The 20,478-nt window shown below is 40.6% G+C and overlaps 1 protein-coding gene across 1 annotated transcript; it reads left to right on the forward strand.

The window, feature by feature from the left end:
- The first annotated feature begins 3,070 nt into the window (after positions 1-3,070).
- On the forward strand, positions 3,071-10,097 carry MGC83948 (protein). The gene is given in 5 exon segments (NM_001094248.1): positions 3,071-3,312; positions 5,565-5,780; positions 7,226-7,385; positions 7,891-8,039; positions 8,202-10,097. Coding segments are annotated over 5 exon segments (870 nt in total). The 5' UTR covers positions 3,071-3,117; the 3' UTR covers positions 8,352-10,097.
- Positions 10,098-20,478: the final 10,381 nt, after the last annotated feature.

Below are 20,478 nucleotides of genomic sequence, written 5' to 3' on the forward strand. Positions count from 1 at the left end.
CAAATCGATTCTTCTTCTCTCTGCAATGTCTTCCCGCTGACTAGAATCTAAATCGCCAGCGGAATGGCACTTGGAATGCTTAGTTTTCCGAAGTCGCCCGAAGTTTCCTCGCGGTCCAAAGCGATCCAAGTTCCATACCACCAGTGATTTAGATTCTAGCCGGTGGGAAGGCAGTTATATGGAGATTAGCTGCCCAAAGAAGAGGCGATTTGTCACCAGGTGACTAAATCTCCCCAAATCTCCATGTGTGTCTCTGCCCTAAGGACACACAGGCAGATTCCTCATGAGGCAACTTCGGGCAACTTCAGAAAACTAATCACGCCGAGTGCCATCACGCCAAGCGATTTACAGTTTAGCGGGTGGGAAGGCAGGGGAGGCAGTTTGGGGAGATTAGTCACCACGAAGAAGAGGGCAACTAATCTCCCTGAATCTGCCTGTGTGTCCTGACCCTAAATGTTAAAAAAAGTTGGAGAGCAACACAAGCAGGCAAAAAGCTCCTGTGAGTGCCCATTATAAACTGTGACTACTGGAGGTCCCTATGTGGACTGGCAGTCTATAGGAGGTTCTGTTTGGCAGTGAACTTTGGTTTTTATGCAACCAAAACTTGTTTCCAAACCAGGAATTCAAAAAGAAGCACCTGCTTTAAAGCCTCTGGGAGCAACATCAAAGGGGTTGGGGAGCAACATGTTACCTGTGGTTGGGGATCACTGCTCTATACGGGGTATAACCCTCTATAGTTTTTAACTGGGACTTTAAATACCCTGGTTATATATCACATTGATGGCACAGGGGTACAGCAACCAACCCTAGGTGTTTAGCAGCACATGACTTGCACAGCTGAGCTGCACTCTGATAGGGCAATTTAGGGCGTTTTGGTCAATTACAACCCCCATGTGATAGCACTGGAGTTACTGTCTCATTACATGTTGGGGATCAGTCATTCTATTCTGAAGGCAACGGTATAATTTAATGCTAGGAGGCCCCAGTACCACAATATCCTGTATTCTAGGGGTGACTGTGCTGCTATACTTAGGGGTCATTATATGACATGCTGAATACCTCCTAACTGACCCTAGTCTCAGATTTTTATTTAAAAAGTCCCGAATTTCTCTTTGATCTCCTGCACTGACGCCAGAAAAATATACAACTTCATGAAACTTAATTAAAATAAGAGTCTTTTTGGCAGAGAGACCAGAACATTTGTAACAAATTAAGATAAGCAAAGATACAATTGTAACTATTCAAGATAAGCAGGCCTCTTGGGGGAACTGAGACTCACAGCTTAAAGGGCAATTTCACCTTCTGTAACAAAACTGTTATAACACATAAAACATGGCCCTAAAACTCTCAGAAACGTGTTCAGACAAAATTTAGTAAAATAGACATGGTAATCAGGGGTGTGGCCATAAAAAATGGGCGTGGTCAAAAATATGCGCCACTCTACACGCAGTTTTGTCCCTCTTTCCCTTTTTCAAATGCTGCCAGGTGTGACTGTACAGTTTGTGTCACTTTATAATAGATTTATCTCCACCCTAATAGGGTCACTGTGACAATTATAGTTAAAGGAAAACTCCCCGGAACAATGTAGCAAAACTGTAATAACAGGAAAAAAAAACACAGAAATATGTTCAAACCTTCATAACCTGCCAAATTTTGTAAAATGAACATGGTAATTAGGGGGTGTGGCCACAAAAATGGGCATGGTCAAAAAAAATTTTGGCAACTTTTTTGTCCTGCTTTTTTCCCCCAAAATGTTGGGAGGTATGACCAGGCCCCCTTCTCCTCAAGCCTCCCCATACCAGCCGCAACTCGCACCTCCCCTCGCACGTACCTTTTCCTGTGCCGCTGCCAGGGTCAGGGAGGGAGGTAAGCAGCGGCAGTGCAGGCTGGCCCGGATTTGTGGCGAGGCCACAAAGGCCTGGACCTAGTGTGGCGGAATTTTAGGGGCGGCATGCCGCCCCGCTGCATAGTAAACTGCATTGGGAACTCCGAGTTCCCTTGCGCTAAAGTGTATGTGCACACTCGCATGGGTGTACGCGCTTGCATCGGGGAGCGGATGTACGTGCAGCCAGTGGGCGCTAGGACCCGGAGGCCTCGGGGCGGCAAGCAGGGAAATCTGGCCCTGAGTGCAGGGAGCGGGTCTGGGCAGGCAGGGCCCAAAATAGCCCACCGGGGTTTTTCCCAGTGTCCCACTGGCCCAGTCCGACCCCGCTTGTGTTGGCAGCAGACTGTGCAGCAATAGGAAACCTGGTAATGGGCACAGAGGTAAAAGACTAGGGGGCAATATAAGGCCCATCTGAACGTGCGGCTATGGTTGCCACCTTTTCTGAAAAAAAAAAAATACCGGCCTTTCTATGTTTTTTTGTTTTTTTCCCTATAAATAACATTTGCATCAAGCAACATTTTTACCGGCCAGGTGGCAACCCTACGTGCGGCTTTCGATACACCGGCTCTGCCCAGTCTTATTGTTATTAAACAGCAAATATTGCTTTATAGTCATTAAAAACTTGTTGGCATGACCTGTATCCCACTGGAGTTTCAATACAACTATTAGGGTTTGTTTTCTGTATCCCCCCCTTGTTTATTTTCAAAACTTTGAAAAGTAGCGATGGGCGAATTTATTTGGCAGGCGCGAATTCGTGCGTATTCCCGCGATTCGCCGCCGGCGAATAAATTTGCGAAACCGATGGAAAAATTCGCCAGCGTTAAAAAAAAATGGAAGCCCGCTTTTTTGGACGCCAGCGCAATTTCTCCAAAAAACGGCGCAGTTTTGCAAGCGGAATGCCCCAAATTCGCACGTCACTTTGAAAAGCTGAAAATGTACAAAAAAACAAAGAAATGAAAGATGTAGCTGCACAACTGTCACTGCTATAATCAGGAGATTGAATAACCCAATGCGAATATTCATTGTAGGGAGGCTAATAATCTCCCCAAGGTCTCCCACAACACCATCCACCAGCCATTGGCTGGAACGCGCCAATGAACGGCCTGCGGGGCGGGGCTTCCCTTTCACTCTCACTATAAAGAGCTGAGTTTAAAGGGACAAACGATAATAAGTTTAAAGGGACCGGCTTTATTTCTTCCTTGTAAGCCGAGCAGCGGCAGAAAGAGCAGAGCATGGAGGGAAATGTGCTGCGCTGGGAGACGGAGCTGAAGGCCCAGGAGGAGCCGGTGCTGCTGCAGAGCCGAGTGTTGATGAATCTGCTGCTGGAATTAGAGGAGAGACACATCCCGTGTATTTCCTATTTCCACTGTGTCCAGACTCGGCTCCAGCCCTACATGCGGCGCATGCTCACTAGCTGGATGCTCGAGGTGAGGAAGGACCATTACTTTATATCATCTATAATCAATCTAATCCCCTTCTCTTTCCCTATCCACCACATATACATCCTATTGGCTTTGTTTTGTATATATATATATATATATCCTAATTGCCATCAGACATCACAACAGAGTGATTATATTACAGGGGCTGTTCCCCTTGAAATTAACTGTTAGTATGATGATATTCTGAGACCATTTGCAGTTGGTTTTTATTTGTTATTATTTGTGGTTTTTGAGTTATTTAGCTTTTTATTTAGCAGCTCTCCAGTTTGCAGTTTGTTATCTGGTTGCTAGGGCCCCAATAATCCCAGCAACCATGCACTGATTTGACTGATTATTTGTGGCTTTTCAGCAGTAGCGATGGGCAAATCTTTGCCAAAAAATTTGACAACGAAAGATTCACGAAACACATTGAAGTCAATGGGGGTCAAAATTATTTTGACACAATCGGCAATTTGTATACGGGCGACTATTTTGTCCAAATGCATTAAAGTCAATCGCAGTTTCGAGAATTTATTCACTGGCCGCAAAATGCGGAAATTTGCTGAGAATTTGTACCTGGCGAATCACGCCCATCACTATTCAGCAGCTCTGCAGTTTCAGCAATGTGATTGCTAGGACCCAAATTCCCCTAGCAACCATGCGCTGATTTGAATAAGAGACTGGAATATGAATAGGAGAGGCCTGAATAGAAAAATGAGTAATAAAAAGTAGTAACAATACATTTGTAGCCTTACAGAGGATGTGTTTTTTAGAAGGGGTCAGTGACCTCCATCTGAAAGCTGGAAAGAGTTAGAAGAAGAAGAAGGCAAATCATACAAAAACTATTAAAAAAAAAAAAAAAAAAAAATTTAAAAGTTGTTTAGTAGTGACCACATACGTCTCTTAAGGAGGCCATAGATGTAACCATTACGATCTTTCTTGGAAAAGTTCTTTCCAAGAAAGATCATTCATTTCAATACACGTGTAGAGCTGAATCATCAGATATACATATAGAAGCAATAGAATTCTACCTGTATCTGACGATTCAGCACTAACAATGGCCGATGTTCTGGTCCCTTCAAAGGCGCCCAATCAAAATTTTCCATCCAGCCCAATCGATGAGCCGACCAATATCCAAGTCTTCTGCCGATATCGGTCGGCTCCATTACGCAACGAATATCGGACGAAAATTCGTTTCGTACAATATTATCTGTGCGACTATGGCCACCTTTACATACGAAGTTATTTTAAAGGTGAACCACCCCTTTAAATTAACTTTCAGTATGTTATAGAATGGCTAATTCTAAGCAAATTCTTAACTTTTCAGTTGCCCTTAATTTTTTTTTTTTTATATAGTTTTTAGATTCTTTGCCTTCTTCTTCTCTTTCCAAATGACACTGACCCCATCTAAAAAAAAAACAAATGCTCTGTAAGGCTACACATGTATTGTCATTGCTAATTTTTATAATTCTATTTTGTCCCTCTCCTATTCATATTCCAGCCTCTTATTCAAATCAGTGCATGGTTGCTAGGGTAAATTGAAACCAAGCAACCAGATTGTTGAAAATGGAGAACTGCTGAATAAAAAGCTAAATAACTATAAAAAAAATAAATCAAACCCCACAAATAATAAAAAAACAAAAAACAACTGCAAATTGTCTTAGAATATCCTTCTCTGCATCATACTAAAAGTTAATTTAAAAGGGAACAATTCCTTCAAAATAAGAGGTCCCTAAACTGCAGCCCCCCCATAGTTATTGACTACAGCTGCCAGATTTGAACTGCGGCTGAAGTGGAATGCTGGGAGATGTAGTTCTGCAGTTCTATCATTGCAGACTGAATCTTCTCTATCCCTATCTCTATCTTGTTGTCCAGGTAATGAAGGGCGGAAATAAATCTGAGCTCAGGGCTGTTATGTGATACCCAGAGCCCAAACACAGGCATCTCTTGGATAAAAGGAGGTCACTTTATATGGGAGCAGTTGGGGCGGAAAGCTGATAATACCCTTTTTCCTGAATAGACAAATCCATTAAAACATTATAATAGCTCAGATATATGGACAAAAGCCTGGATAGGGAGCAGGAAGAATACACTCTAATTACTAGTTTGTGACTTAAATTTAAAGGACAAGTAATGCCACAGATGTTTGCCTTTATTTTGGCACCAGGGTAACAATGCAATCCCCAAATGTGCAGATTCTCTGCTGTTCATTCCTTTGGCTGCAGCTCGAGTTCCACCAGTGTTTGTTCCTTCCTCAGGTGTGTGAAGAGCAGAAATGCGGAGAAGACGTCTTCCCCCTGGCTGTCAACTGTCTGGACAGGTTCTTGTCCCTGGTGCCAGTAGAGAAGAGACATCTCCAGCTTTTGGGCTCAACGTGCCTCTTTCTTGCCTCTAAACTCAGGGACTCCACTCCCATGACTGCCGAGAGCCTGTGCATGTACTCAGACTACTGTTTCACTGACAAAGAACTGCTGGTAAGTCTCCAACTACAACTCCCAGCATCCCTCATTATCACTCTTATAGCAAATAATGTGCTGTAGGGAAAGTGCCTGTTTACTAACATTGGTGCATTGCCCGTATTGTGATAGAATCCTCTGAACCTGATAAAAGGCTGTAGTACCTGAGATGCAGAATCTATTCCAGTCCATTGTTGGACTGGATCTCCTTGGGCCCCCAGTGAAACTGACACCTTGGGTCCACACTCACTGCAATTAGATATGGACAGTGCCAGATGTTCTAGGTTTCTCTATAGGCCCATGGTGAAATAAGGATGGGTTGAAGGGACTCTGCAGAGGCTTTAGTGCAGAGACACACGGGGGGAGATGCAGCTGCCTGGTGACTAATCACCTCTTCTTCGGGCGACTAAGCTCCATGAAAAGCCTTCCCGCAAGAGGCAATTTTGTCGCTGGGCGACTAAATCTCCCTGAATCTTATCATGTGCCCTTACCCTAAAGGAGAACTAAAGCTTAACTAAAGAAGTAGCTAAAAATATTGTATAGGATGTTTTTGTGCTTCTGTACCAGCCCAAGGCAACCACAGCCCTTTAGCAGTAAAGATCTGTGTCTCCAAAGATGCCCCAGTAGCTCCCCATCTTCTGTGCTCTGTGCTGCTTTCACTTACTGAGCTTAGGGACCCACTCACAATATAGAGTACACATAGAATAGAAATGTCACAATATAAGGCTGATTAGTAATTAATACAGATAATTACTACATGGCAGCACAGAAACCAGTGCAATTAGCATCAGAATTTAATAATCAGCAAACCTGTAGCATCAGCTTATATTACAGGGGAAGCTCATTTTCTGCTGGATAATTAGTGACGAGCCCTAAGCTTAGCTTCTCAACAGCCAATCAGAGCCCACTGAGCATGTGAGTGTCACAGACACTTTCCAAGATGGTGACCCTCTGTGACAAGTTTGAAGTCCTGGATCATTGCTGCTATTGACAAGCTGAAACTTTAGCCTCGTGCAATAAGTTCAGTACATAAAATATGGCATTTTTAGCCACATTGATTTTTAGGGTTTAGCTCTCCTTTAAGGTGGCCATAGATGCACTGATACTATCATACCAAAAATATTTTGTACAATATCCATACAGGTGGCAGGAGACAAGATTGTGCCGGCCGGAAAATTTTGATCGGGTTCCTTTGAAGGCACCAGAACATCGGCCATTGTTAGTGCTGAATTGTCAGATACAGGTAGAATTCTATTGTTTCTCTCTGTATATCTGATGATTCAGCTCTACACGTGTGTATTGAAACAAACTTTCCTGGAAATATCTTTTTCAGGAGGGATCGTAATTGTTGTCTATAGCCATAGTAGGGCCTTGGCGCATTAAGATATTTCTCTCTCCACCAATCTGATTCTGATTCCAAAATTCCTCTGTTCTCTGTGCCTAAGTTTGCTGTTATCCTATAGGCAATGGAGCTGCTGGTGCTGAACAAGCTGAAATGGGACATAGAAGCGGTGACACCCCGACAGTTCCTGCCGCACTTCCTCGAACTGTTGGTTATCCCTACGGAGAAGAGGCCTCGGGTCAGGAAGCTCGCGGAGACCTTCATCACTCTGTGTAGCACTGGTACGTGTCTCTGCACAAACGCCATCGGCTTGTATTGTTGGGAGAACTGAGTTATACAGGGAACTCTGACTATCACTTATTTATTATAAGGAATAATGTACCCCCTACTGTAAATGATAAGGATATTAGAAGTCACTGAGGGGTTGTTCTGTGACCATATAAAGGCACAAGGCTGCAGGCTGAGTTATACAGGGAACTCTGACTATCACTTATTTATTATAAGGAATAATGTACCCCCTACTGTAAATGATAAGGATATTAGAAGTCACTGAGGAGTTGTTCTGTGACCATATAAAGGCACAAGGCTGCAGGCTGAGTTATACAGGGAACTCTGAGTATCACTCATGTATTATAAGGGATAATGTACCCCCTACTGTAAATGATAAGGATATTAGAAGTCACTGAGGGGTTGTTCTGTGACCATATAAAGGCAGAACAGGCCTTGCAAAGTTCCCGATTACCCCTGCACCCCTTCTGATCTTCTTGTTCCTCTCATTCTTTGCAGACTGTACATTTATTACCCTCCCCCCTTCCATGGTGGCTGCAGCCTGTGTAGCCGCAGCAGTGACCGGCCTCCAGCTTCAGAGTTCGGGAATGAGCTACTCCAGCGTGGCTACCGTAACCTTCCTTGCACATGCCATACGCTGTGAGCCGGTAAGATGACATTTGCGTATTTTGCTGTAATTAATGTAAATGCAACATTCCGCATGCAAATCAATGCAACTGCTCCATGCTGCTTATCTAGGAGCATGCTGTTACTATTTGTACTTCTATACCCAAGTGAGCCCCTATATAACCTGCCTGTCTCTATTTCAGAGTCTTCTCAGGACTTGTCAGGAGCAGATTGAAATCTCGCTTGAGTCCAGTCTGCAGCAGGCGCAGAGAAACAGAATCTCCGAGTCCAAGTCTGTGGAGGAGCCAGAGAGATCCAGCACCCCAACTGATGTCCTGGACATTGACCTGTAATGGCTGCCTCTCCCCAATCTGTCCAAACCCCATTCCTACCGGAGGCCTCGGCTCTGTCCAGCCAACAAAGTGCCCTTCTCAATAGGAACCTTCTATGCCAAGGTCGTGGTGCTACCCGGTATATATGTGCCGCTAAGCAGGGTACAAAGCACTTCGCTCTCACGCCCCCTAGTGGCCGCACAAAGGAAGTTTAACCATAGCCATGTTTAAAGGATAAATAAACCTTTAAAATAGGTGAATGTAAAATTGATGAGACTGCTATTCTAAACACTTTAGTAATTTACATCCATTATTTATTCTTTTTTTCATTCCAAGATATTAAGGGATACATGTACTGTTAATATGAATGAATTTTGTTACAACAGCGCCACCTGCTGGTCAGTTTCCCACCAGTCTGACCACCAAGTAGTCAAGGAAGTTGTCAGGAGAAAGAAAGAGGCTGCTCTGATGTTCTTCTGCTTAGGAAAGATTTGAGAAAGGTTTATATTTTTTTTTTCCTAAGCAGAAGAACATCAGAGCAGCCTCTTTCTTTCTCCTGAACTTCCTTGACTACTTGGTGGTCAGACTGGTGGGAAACTGACCAGCAGGTGGTGCTGTTTGAACAAGAGTCATTCATATCAACAGTACATGTATCCCTTAATATCTTGGAATAAAAACAAAATAAATAATAAATGTACATTTATTTTAAAGGTTTCCTTATCCTTTAACTACACTACTCTGTCCTGATATGGAGGGTGTATAGAGCCAGCAATGGCGACCAACAGAGAGAAACGAGTTGATTATTGTTTAATTTATTTCATCCTGTTTATTTATTGTATTATTATTATTTCCATTAATTTAAGTGTTGTTGTTATTATTATTATTATTGTATTATTATTTCTGCCATTGTTTTCCTTATTGTGGTTCATGTTGTTTAAGTTGTAATTGCACTGCCTGGGAAGAGTCTTCCTTTGCTTTCAGGGAATATGAATAATTGCTAACGATAGTGTTAACGAGTCTGACGCTACATATAAAGAGGTTGATCCTAGGGATGCACTGAATCCACTATTTTGGTTTCGGCCAAATCCCTAAATCCTTCATGAAAGATTCTGCTGAACTGACAAAGTTTTGGGTTCGGCCAGGCACAAGGATTCGGGCCAATCCCGCTGAAAAAGGCCAAATCCTGGCTGAATCCCCAAACTAATCCTACATTTGGTGCGTCCCTATTTGATCCGTAAACGTGCAACCTAAAACAAAAAAAGTTATAACATGGGGTTGTGCATAGACTGGAAATAGATCAGCTTTACAGGATTCAGATATTCTATTCTGGTATTTAGCAGTGGGAGTCAGAATTTGGCCAGAGCAGCAGTTGATACACCGGCTCCTAGTTAATTGTGTGGGGAGCGCCCCCTGCTGGCTGCACCAAGTTCTGCAGTGCTTGCAATTTGCTTCCCCTCTGGGAGCCTCAAATTTTCATTTACAAACATCTATCATTTACGCTTATTTTCATCTCTTCCAACCTGCCTTGCGATTCGTTCCCCGTCCCTAAGGCAGGCGCAATACGCAGGTTTTTTGTTTTTCGATTTATTGTAAAGCATTATTTATTTGACTGTATTTTGCTCTGGTTGGTAGTTGACGCATTCGTTCTTGTGTAACGATGAAAAAAAAACCTCTATTTTTGCACTTTATAAAGAAAATGTCTTTGTCTCTATTTTATTGAGGTGTGTGTGTGTGTGAGTCTTATAAATAAATGCTGAATGCAAATGAGATACCGACTTTTTATTTATTTTATCAGTGACCTCCAGCATTTCTATGGACACAGGTGACTCCCTAGTACTTGTAGTGGCACTTGCACTTTATACTCGAAATTCCCTATTTGCACAGGACCACACATCCCCATAGGATCCCAAATTGTGCTGCTTGCCCAATGGGTTTGAGATATGTGGTGCTTATGAGCTCTCTCTCTACTTCTAATTATTACTCTGTCCTAATTACAGCTTAATCATCCAGTATGTTGGGTTTCAGTGCACAGAAACATCAAGGGTTCGAATTTCAAGGTGATGGGAGTTTTTTTAAACTCCTATTACCTCGAAATTCAAATAAATGACCAACCGCAATGTATTAAAAAAAAAAAAAAATCTAATTTTTTTAACTTCGGGTGAATAGGCTGTATTCGATTGTTCGGATAGAATTCGAAATCAAAGTTTTTTCCAAAAAAAACTTTGATTTTTTTCAAAGTCCACCAAATGACTCCAAATTGGTTCTAGGAGGTCTCCCATAGGCTAAAACGGCAATTCAGCAGGTTTTAGATGGCAAAAAAGAGCCCATGACTAAGCACACTAAAAGGTGCGAAACGCATAGGGTGGATGGAGATGCAAATATATTTTTAATTTTTCTACTAATAAAAATATTTTTTACCTGAATATCTCTGGTCCTGTGGATCCGGTTGAGTGCCGGACAGCTCTGCTTCCTTATCTTTAGATGGCAAATAGTCTAAGCCAAATTTTTAAAGAGTACATGATAAATTTCGATATTCAAAATAGAATTACCTCGCATTTCAAATCTTCACTTCGACCCTTGATAAATCTGCCCCCAAGTGGGTCTGTTCTTGTGTTGGACTCAGTTTAACGGAACTGTATAGAACATACCTTAAAGGATAAGTAAACCTTTAAAATAAACTTTTGTAATTTACATTCATTATTCTTTTTTCATTCCAAGATATTAAAGCGATACTGTCATGTGGAATAAAGAAATTTTATCAAAATGAATCAGTTAATAGTGCTGCTTCAGCAGAATTCTGCACTGAAATCCATTTCTCAAAAGAGCAAACAGATTTTTTTATACAGTATTCAATTTTGAAATCTGACATGGGGCTAGACATATTGTCAATTTCCCAGCTGCCCCAAGTCATGTGACTTGTGCTCTGATAAACTTCAATCACTCTTTACTGCTGTACTGCAAGTTAGAGTGATATCATCCCCTCCCTTCCCCCCAGCAGCCAAACAACAGAACAATGGGAAGGTAACAAGATAACAACTGCCTGGTAGATCTAAGAACAACACTCAATAGTAAAATCCAGGTCCCACTGAGACACATTCAGTTACATTGAGAAGGAAAAACAGCAGCCTGCCAGAAAGCATTTCTCTCCTAAAGTGCAGGCACAAGTCACATGACCAGGGGCAGCTGGGAAATTGACAAAATGTCTAGCCGCATGTCAGATTCCAGCACTATTAGCTGATTCATTTTGATTTTTTTTCCCATGACAATATCCCTTTAAGGGATACATGTACTGTTAATATAAATAAATTTCCCACCAGTCTGACCACCAAGTAGTCAAGGAAGTTGTCAGGAGAAAGAAAGAGGCTGCTCTGATGTTCTTCTGCTTAGGAAAAAAAATAGAAACATTTCTCAAATCTTTTCTAAGCAGAATTTATGGCTATATATCTTAAATATTTTAAAATATATATTAAATAATAAAATATCTTAAATAATAAAAAAATAATACAAAAATAACACCAAGACACAGAGTAAATTTGTCACAATTTTTTTAAACATTTTTCAGCACATCATTCATACAGAGCCTGATCATTTCTTTTCTTTTTTTTTTTCCCCCGTTGCAAGATTCGGGGAAATGAAAAGTACAAAAAAAGAAGAAAAAAAAAACCCCATCCCACCTCCACCCCACAAAAATAAAACCAGATTTTTTTTGCCACAATCTCACCTTGCAACAGGTTTTTTTAAAGCTTTTTTTTTAAGAAATATTTTATATCATGCACAAAAAAAGAAAAAAAAAAAAAGGTCAGGAGGGGGAAACATTCCAAGTTGATTTACACATATGAACACGACATGAGATATACATATAAATACAGCGTTTATCATACAACTGGGCCCCATGGGAAAAAAAACCCCAAAAAATGACAGCAAGTGTTGACGCTTCCTCTCCTGATTGGTTGTCAGCTGCTTGTCCAGACCCAACGGCTGCATCTCGGCCGGACCCATCACCTATACAGTTACACTATGGGGGTGTCTCACTACTATAGGGCCCTTATTGCGCAGTGGGAAAAATGATGAAGAAGAAGAGGAGGAGGAGGTATTTGACGCGCATATGAGAATGGACTATATTATGTGCATCTCGATTCAGTCTTTTTTACGCGGCAACAATTAAAGGCCCAATTTGAGCTGATGTGAAACAATATCCCCCTAATAAATCTGCCATGATTTAAAAAAATAAAAACATAAATATCTATATAGATATATCTTCATCCTGGTGTCACGTTAGGATAGATTCTGAATCCAAGAAGAATCTGGGATATTGTCCATGGACAAGGATGGATGTGAGTCTATATATACACATACGCACATATACAGCACAGGGATGGGACCTCTTATCCAGAATGCAGGGGTTTTCCTAGGGTTGCCACCTGTCTTTTAGGAAATCCAAGCAGGACATTGAAATGATTAAAATGGCGTTCAGCCAATCGCTAATCACCACAACATCAGTCCCGCCTCCAAACATCACCTGCCCCCCAAACGTCACCGCCCTGCGTATTTGTCCAAAAAAAGTGGCAACCCTAGGTTTTCCAGATAATGGATCTTTCCGTAATATCTACCTTTATACCTTAAAGGGGTGGTTCACCTTCAAGTTAACTTTTAGTATGTTATAGAAGTCTAAGCAACTTTTCAATTGGTCTTCATTATTTATTTTGAATTGTTTTTTGACTCTTTCCAGCTTTCAAATAGGGGGTCACTGACCCTGTCTAAAACAAATGCTCTGCGAGGCTACAATTTTGTTGTTATTGCTACTTTTTATTACTCCTCTTTCTATTCATTCTCTCTCCTATTCATATCACCTATTCTCATTCAAATCAATGCATGGTTGCTATGGTAATTTTGACCCTGGTAACCAGCTGACAGCCCAAGCTGGAGAGCTGCAGAATAAAAAGCTAAATAACTCAAAAACCACAAATAACCAAAAACTAAAACCAATTGCAAATTGTCTCAGAATATCACTCTCTACATCATACTAAAAGTTAACTCAAAGGTGAACAAACCCTTTAAGTCTACTAGAAAATCATATAAACATTAAATAAACCCAATAGGCTGGTTTTGCTTCCAATAAGGATTAATTATATCTTAGTTGGGATCAAGTACAAGCTACTGTTTTATTATTACACAGAAAAAGGAAATCATTTTTAAAGAATTTGGATTATTTGATTATAATGGAGTCTATGGGAGACAGCCATTAAGTCGGAGCTTTCTGGATGACGGGCTTCCGGATAAGGGATCCCATACTATATATATATATATATATATATATATATATATATAGTCTCACGCACAAAAAGCACGGGATAGTGACAGACTGACGGACAGACAATTTACCAGTGTAAGGCATTACAGCACAGATCCCTTCATTACACATGGACGCTTCATATACAGATTAAAGAAACCTGGCTAGAAAATTTGTTCCGTGCCCCAAAAAAACAGGAGATTTGGCAGAACAAGGCGTTTCAAGAAAGTTGTCCGTTTCATGCCAGGACCTCCAGACTGAGAAGATAAATAGCCAGTTGGCCATCAATAGGGGGTCCCGGCATCACATTGTTTTAAAAGTCACAGAAAGCAAAGTGATTAGCCGTATCTGCTATGGGTTCCACTATGTTCCCTAAATTGTTCCTCAATGGCTCAATTGCTACTGGAAACCTCAGCTCCAGGGTGTTATACAACAGAATAATGCCGGGTTAGGGGTAAGGAATCATTAAACGATTAGATTAGAATTATTCTAAGTGCTCAGTTACAGGAAAACTATCCCCCAAAATGAATATTTAAGCAACAGATTCTTACAGATTAAGCAACAGAATCTTACCAAACTGGAATATATATTTAAGTAAATATTGCCTTTTACATCCCTTGCCTTGAACCACCATTTCGTGACTCTATCTGTGCTGCCTCAGAGATCACCTGACCAGAAATACTGCAGCTCCAACTGTAACAGGAAGAAGCGTTGAAGCAAAAGACAGAACTCTGTCTGTTAAAGGGCATTAAAAAGGCAAAAAAAAAAATAAAATCCTATTTTTATTTTCTTTAAAAGGAAACCTATCTCCAATATACTTTAATTAAAAAATGTGTACCGTTTTTATAAGAAACCTGACTGTATGCAGTGAAATTCTCCCTTCATTTACTGCTGTGTATAGGAATTGTCAGACGGTCCCTAACTGCTCTGCAGGGAAACAATCATATTTATGAACAGCAGGGGGAGCCCCGCCTTACTTCCCAGCCATGCAGAACTCAAGCAGCTTTGTTTGTTTCCCTGTAGAGCAGTCGGCGACTGTGTAGAGATTTGTATTGGATTTTGTTTTTGTCTTTTCATCCCCTTTACTGTTTCCAACTCCAGCTGCAGGGACAAAGATCATGGAGCCAGATTTAAACAGATAAACTGGGATTCTATTTGGAGGATTATTTTGCCGCAGCCGATGATTCTGCAGAGTTGGAGAAAGTTTGTATTAAACAATACAAAAACTATAAAATCCACATTAGATTACATGACAACACAGGACCCAGTGCAGTCTGTATATTCTGATTATTAATCAGTCTTGCTGTATCGGCTTCTGGCAGATATTATTTGACTTGTGCCGTTTTGATAATTTATGACGATCCCTAAGCAGCCCAGACTACATGGAGCATGTGCACAGTCTTGGTCTTGCAAAGATGTATAACAAAGTTACAAGATGACAGCCCCCTGTGGCCAACTTTGAAAGCATAAATCATTTGTTTGATTAGGCTTGTGGTGCAGTAAGTTCATGTTTATATTTAGTATACAAAATACAGCGTTTCTAGCCTTATTCTATTTTAGACTTTACTTCCCCTTTAATTGGCTGATGTAACCTAACCTGTATGTTTGTTTGTGTGCATCGTGAATCGTAAGATCCCAGGGGGGGCCCATGTTTTTTAAAATGGCAATTTTCTATTTATGATTACCCAATGGCACATACTACTAATAAAGTATATTATTATGAAAATGGTTTATTTACATGAAGCAGGGTTTTACATATGAGCTGTTTTATGCAATATCTTTTTATAGAGACCTACATTGTTCGGGGGTATAGTTTTCCTTTAAGGTGGAATATGAAAGGCAGATGGATCACATATAATATTTCCCTAGTTCCTATAATGCCATTAGACTACAGATGCTCAAGGGAAGATGAAGGGTCTTCCGGGGGGAATGGATATTTATTGCAATTGCTACGCGTTTGTCTGCTCTATTTTGAAGTAGGTTTAGTAAATGAGTGCGGGGAGGGAAATCGAGTGACACAAAACAAGGAAGTAAAAAATGTTTTCCCCTTCCCACCTCTAATTTGCATATGCAAATTAGGATCCGGATTCAGTTTTCGACTGAATCTTTCGCAAAGGATGAATCTTTTAGAAAACAATGGATTTGGCGCATCCCTACTTAGTACAACAGGTTGTTGTAGCCTTAACTAGGATGTGTATGAAAACAAATGGTTAGAAGGCGCACACCCACTCATACAAATGTGAGGTGCTAATCCAAACAGTCACCAAGGCTTACAATAATTCCAAATAAAGATGAAGATTGCTCACATATTTGTTTGATTCCATCAAAAAGAAACAAAATAAAGGCATTGGCCCTACGCGTTATCGACCGTAAGTGGTCTTCATCAGGGGTACAATTTCCAACATCCTTTGTATGGTTTGATGAAATAAAAAAAAAATATAATGTTTCATCTGAGTGTGCAATCTTCATCTTTACTTGAACTAGGATTTGATCAGATCAGCCCAGTGTGTCCCAGCACATGGGAGGCCAAATCAGGCACCACAATGACCAGCTTTACACTATACTAGGGCTTAAAGCTAAGGTGCTTGTTGGGCCCATATAAGACTCTTCTACTTATTGCTGCATTAAAGGGAAAGATCACCTTGAAGTTAACTTTTACAATGTTATAGAATGGGCAGTTCTGGGCAACCTTTCAAGTGCTTGTCATTTTTTGCCTTTCTCTCCTGAACTCTCAAATAGGGGTCCCTGTATCAGGAGCACTCGGCTGTGGATCTCTCTGAATTGTGTCCAATATAGCGGCACCCATGGCTGTACACTGATGTCATTACTCTGATGTCATTGCACCGTGTCATCATCAAACCACATTTTGGTGTGCAAAGCTCTAAATAAAAAGAAGCCAGAGACCCGGATTCAATGCCTGAATATAGGTCTTACTTGCTAAAGTTCCAGGGGGCTCCTAAATTGATATTAGGACTTGATCCCACCGGTTCCTGACCTCCTGTCTTGACTTTGCTGCTCTCTGTCTGCCCTGATTTTTTTGCCTGAAAAACAACTACAAACTCTTTCAACTCTTCGGATACAGCAAACCTGAATTTTCTGCATACAGCGTCCTCATTGGTCCCAACTCGAGTTCTGCTAGGCCTTCACACCCTGATCAGGCAGTCAAAAAAACGATTGGTTTGTAAAACTACAAATTTTTTTTGTTATTTCAACTTTACTTATCTTTCCCCTACATTTCATATACCAGTCTCTCATTCAAGCTACTGCATTGTTGCTAGGGTAAATTGAACCATGGCAACCAGATAGCTGCTGAAACTCCAAACTAGAGAGCTGCTTAACAAAAAAGCTAAATAACTAAAAAAAATGCAAATTGTTTCAGACTATCACTGTCTCCATCATACTAAAGGTTAAGTTAAATGTGAGCTGCCCCTTCATGTTCTGTTGTTTAAATGCTGCAACTAGACAGAGAAAGAGCGGGATTTTAGCAATAAAAGGGTAAGATAGCGACAAGAGAACAAGATGGAGATGGTAGTGCAAGATCGCAAGAGCTACATTTAATATAATTTTAATCAGTGGCATAACTAGATATCACTGACAGCAAATAATTTTTCAGGTTGACCTGTTTTACCGATATTTATTGAAATTGTACATGAATTAGGGCCTCATGGGGCCCCCTATACCTCCTGGGCCCCCCTGCAGCTGTAGGGTCTGCTTCCTCTATAGTTACACCTGATTGTAGTCCAACCTACAGCTGCTGTGGTCCCAGCACATACGGATAGGCAAAGCCTAAAGCCAAGATTTGCTTCAGGCTTCGGATGAACCCAACTTTTTTATGCAGGAATTGGATGTAACCGAATCCTAAATGCTCAACCAAGCGAAATCGAAATCCTTAATCTTGCGTGATTTAGGTGGCCATAGACGTAGAAATCCACTTGTTTGGCGACAACGAGAGGATCACTCCCCAATATGCCCACATTGAAGTGGGCAATATCGGGCTGGTCTGATCGTGGGCCCTAGGGCCCAACGATCGGATCATAATGGATCCGATACGGGCGGTTGGATCACGGGACCGCATACACAGAGATGCAGCTGCAATCCGACGGGATTTTTTAACCTGCCTGATTGAGATCTCACCCAACTTTCAGCCAGATATTGATCGGGGAAGCCCATCGGATGGCCCCACACAATAACCTGCCGACTCGGTTTGTTCGGCTTTTATCGGAAAAGCCGAAAACCGAAAACATTTTCCTTTTACACTTGAGGCCACGTTTGTTACTTATATGAAATGTAAATATGAAAATTAAAGTTTGGATTTAGTAATGAGCCTTGTTGTCTCTTAGCAGTTAGCACCACTAAAGGCGCCTCTGGGAATGTCACTTGCACATTGATAATGTTGCTAAAACATCAGTCCCAGTCCCAACTCATCAGCCCCAGTCCCAACTACTCTTGTAACAACTGATTGAAAAAGATAATGGATGGGTTATTAATGAAGCACCAGCACTGTGTTTGCATATGATCCCAATGACTTGATGCGAAATTCTGCACAAGTTTATGAAATATGCTCAAAAACCAACAGCTGTTTTATCTTCCACTTTCAACCAAGTAAATGTTGATTTATGTTGGCTAACATCTACTTGAGTCCAAAGCTGGTAACACACCGGCCATAACTGTTATGCAACTGGCTATTCATTCTGTATTAAGCCAACCCAACCTGTCTGTCCAATCACAATCTGTATGGGATTAAAAAGACTAAAGCTGGTCATATATATATATATATCCAGAAGAACATCAGAGCAGCCTCTTTCTTTCTCCTGACAACTTCCTTGACTACTTGGTGGTCAGATTGGTGGGAAACTGACCAGCAGGTGGCGCTGTTGGAACAAAATTCATTAATATAAACAGTACTTGTATCCCTTAATATCTTGGAATGAAAAAAGAATAAATAATGAATGTAAATGACAAAAGTGCTTAGACTAGCACTCTAATCAATTTTACATTTATTTATTTTAAAGGTTTACTTATCCTTTAAGTCTACTTAAAAAAATCGTTAAACATTAAATAAACCCAATAGGCTGGTTTTGCCTCCAAGGATTAATTATATCTTAGTTGGGATCAAATACAAGCTACTGTTTTATTATTACAGAAAAAAATGAAATAATTTTCCAAAATGTAAATGATTTGATTGCAATGGATTCTAGGGAGACGGCCTTCCTGTTATTGGGAGCTTTCTGGATAACGGATCCCATATCTGTACTACATCTCTAAGGCAATAGCAGGGGCCTTTCAATTCAATAGCAGAACATGACTGTTCAGCCAATGACAAACACAGAATGTTAGCTCTTGTGACACAACCCGTCCCCTGTAGGGAATGCACAGCCCATAGCTGAAGGACTATTTGGAAGTGTTTATTTGGTCACTGCCACCCCCAGGCACAAAGGGGCAGCTTTAAATATAATTCAGTGCAAATTAAATTGGATGTTACTTAAAGGGGTTGTTCACCTTTAAATTAACTTTTAGTATAATGTAGAGAGTGATATTCTGAGACAATTTGTAATTGGTTTTAGTTTTTTATTATTTGTGGTTTTTGAGTTATTCAGCATTTTATTCAACAGCTCCCCAGTTTGCAATTTCAGCAATCTGGTTGCTGGGGTCCAAATTACCCTAGTAACCATGCATTAATCTGAATAAGAGGCTGAAATATGAATAGGAGAGGCCGGAATAGAAAGAGGAGTAATAAAAAGTAACAATAACAATACATTTGTAGCCTTACAGAGCATTTGTTTTTAGATGGGGATCAGTGACCCTCATTTGAAAGCTGGAAAGAGTCAGAAAAAGAAGGCAAATAATTAAAAAAAAAACTAGCCAAAATAAAAAATGAAGGCCAATTGAAAAGTTGCTTAGAATTGGCCATTCTATAACATACTAAAAGTTAACTTAAAGATGAACCACTCTTTTAACTCTTTCTCTGCCAGAGAGGTCTCTACCTGTATCATTATCATCTGATATAAAAAAAACTATTTAATATTAACATTCCATGTACAAGAAACCTATACAACATAACATAAAAAAACCCTATGTAACAAGCGTGTATATCCACATTCAACCAAAAGTCATAAATTAAAATAAATACATTTGTATGGCTTTACATCTTATCCAATAGGATACTCAGAGGGCACCGATTTGCTTTGACTACTGATGCCAGTGGAGGAGCTGGCACCTCCTATAAAAGTGCTGGCACACGAAATACAAACAGGGCACGGGGATAATGGGACTTTCCTCTACTTCCCGATAGGGAGAGGGGGGAAAAGACTTTCTTATATTTGGGTGTGCAGAGCCAGGTCCTGCTGAAATAAAAAGCAACAGCAGTACAGTCAACCTTAGACAAGATCGGAGACTTTCATGGCCCATGTCCTTCACTGGAAAGCAAGAGAGCTGAGACCCTACTCTCGTGAGCAATGATAATCTATTGTCTATGGCAGACATTGTAAAGAAGTAGCGATGAGCAAATTTATTCGCCAGGCATGGATTCGCTGCAAATTTTTTCCCAAAACTGCGATAAAAATTCACAAAGAAAAACGCCCATAAGAAAAAAACGCCCATTGAATTTAATGCATTAGGACAAATAAAGTCACCATAAGAAAAACTGCCCATTGACTTGAATGCATTAGGACAAAAAAAAAGTTGCCATAAGAAAAAATACTATTGAATTGAATGGGTTTGGAGAAATAAAGTCACAATAAGAAAAAACACCCATTGACTTTAATGCATTTGGAGAAATAAAGTCACCATAACAAAAAACCTCCATTGAATTTAATGCATTAGGACAAAAAAAGTCGCCATAAGAAAAAACGCCCATTG

This window comes from Xenopus laevis, chromosome 7S (genome assembly GCF_017654675.1).
Source record: "Xenopus laevis strain J_2021 chromosome 7S, Xenopus_laevis_v10.1, whole genome shotgun sequence".
Taxonomy (NCBI): Eukaryota; Metazoa; Chordata; class Amphibia; order Anura; family Pipidae; genus Xenopus; species Xenopus laevis.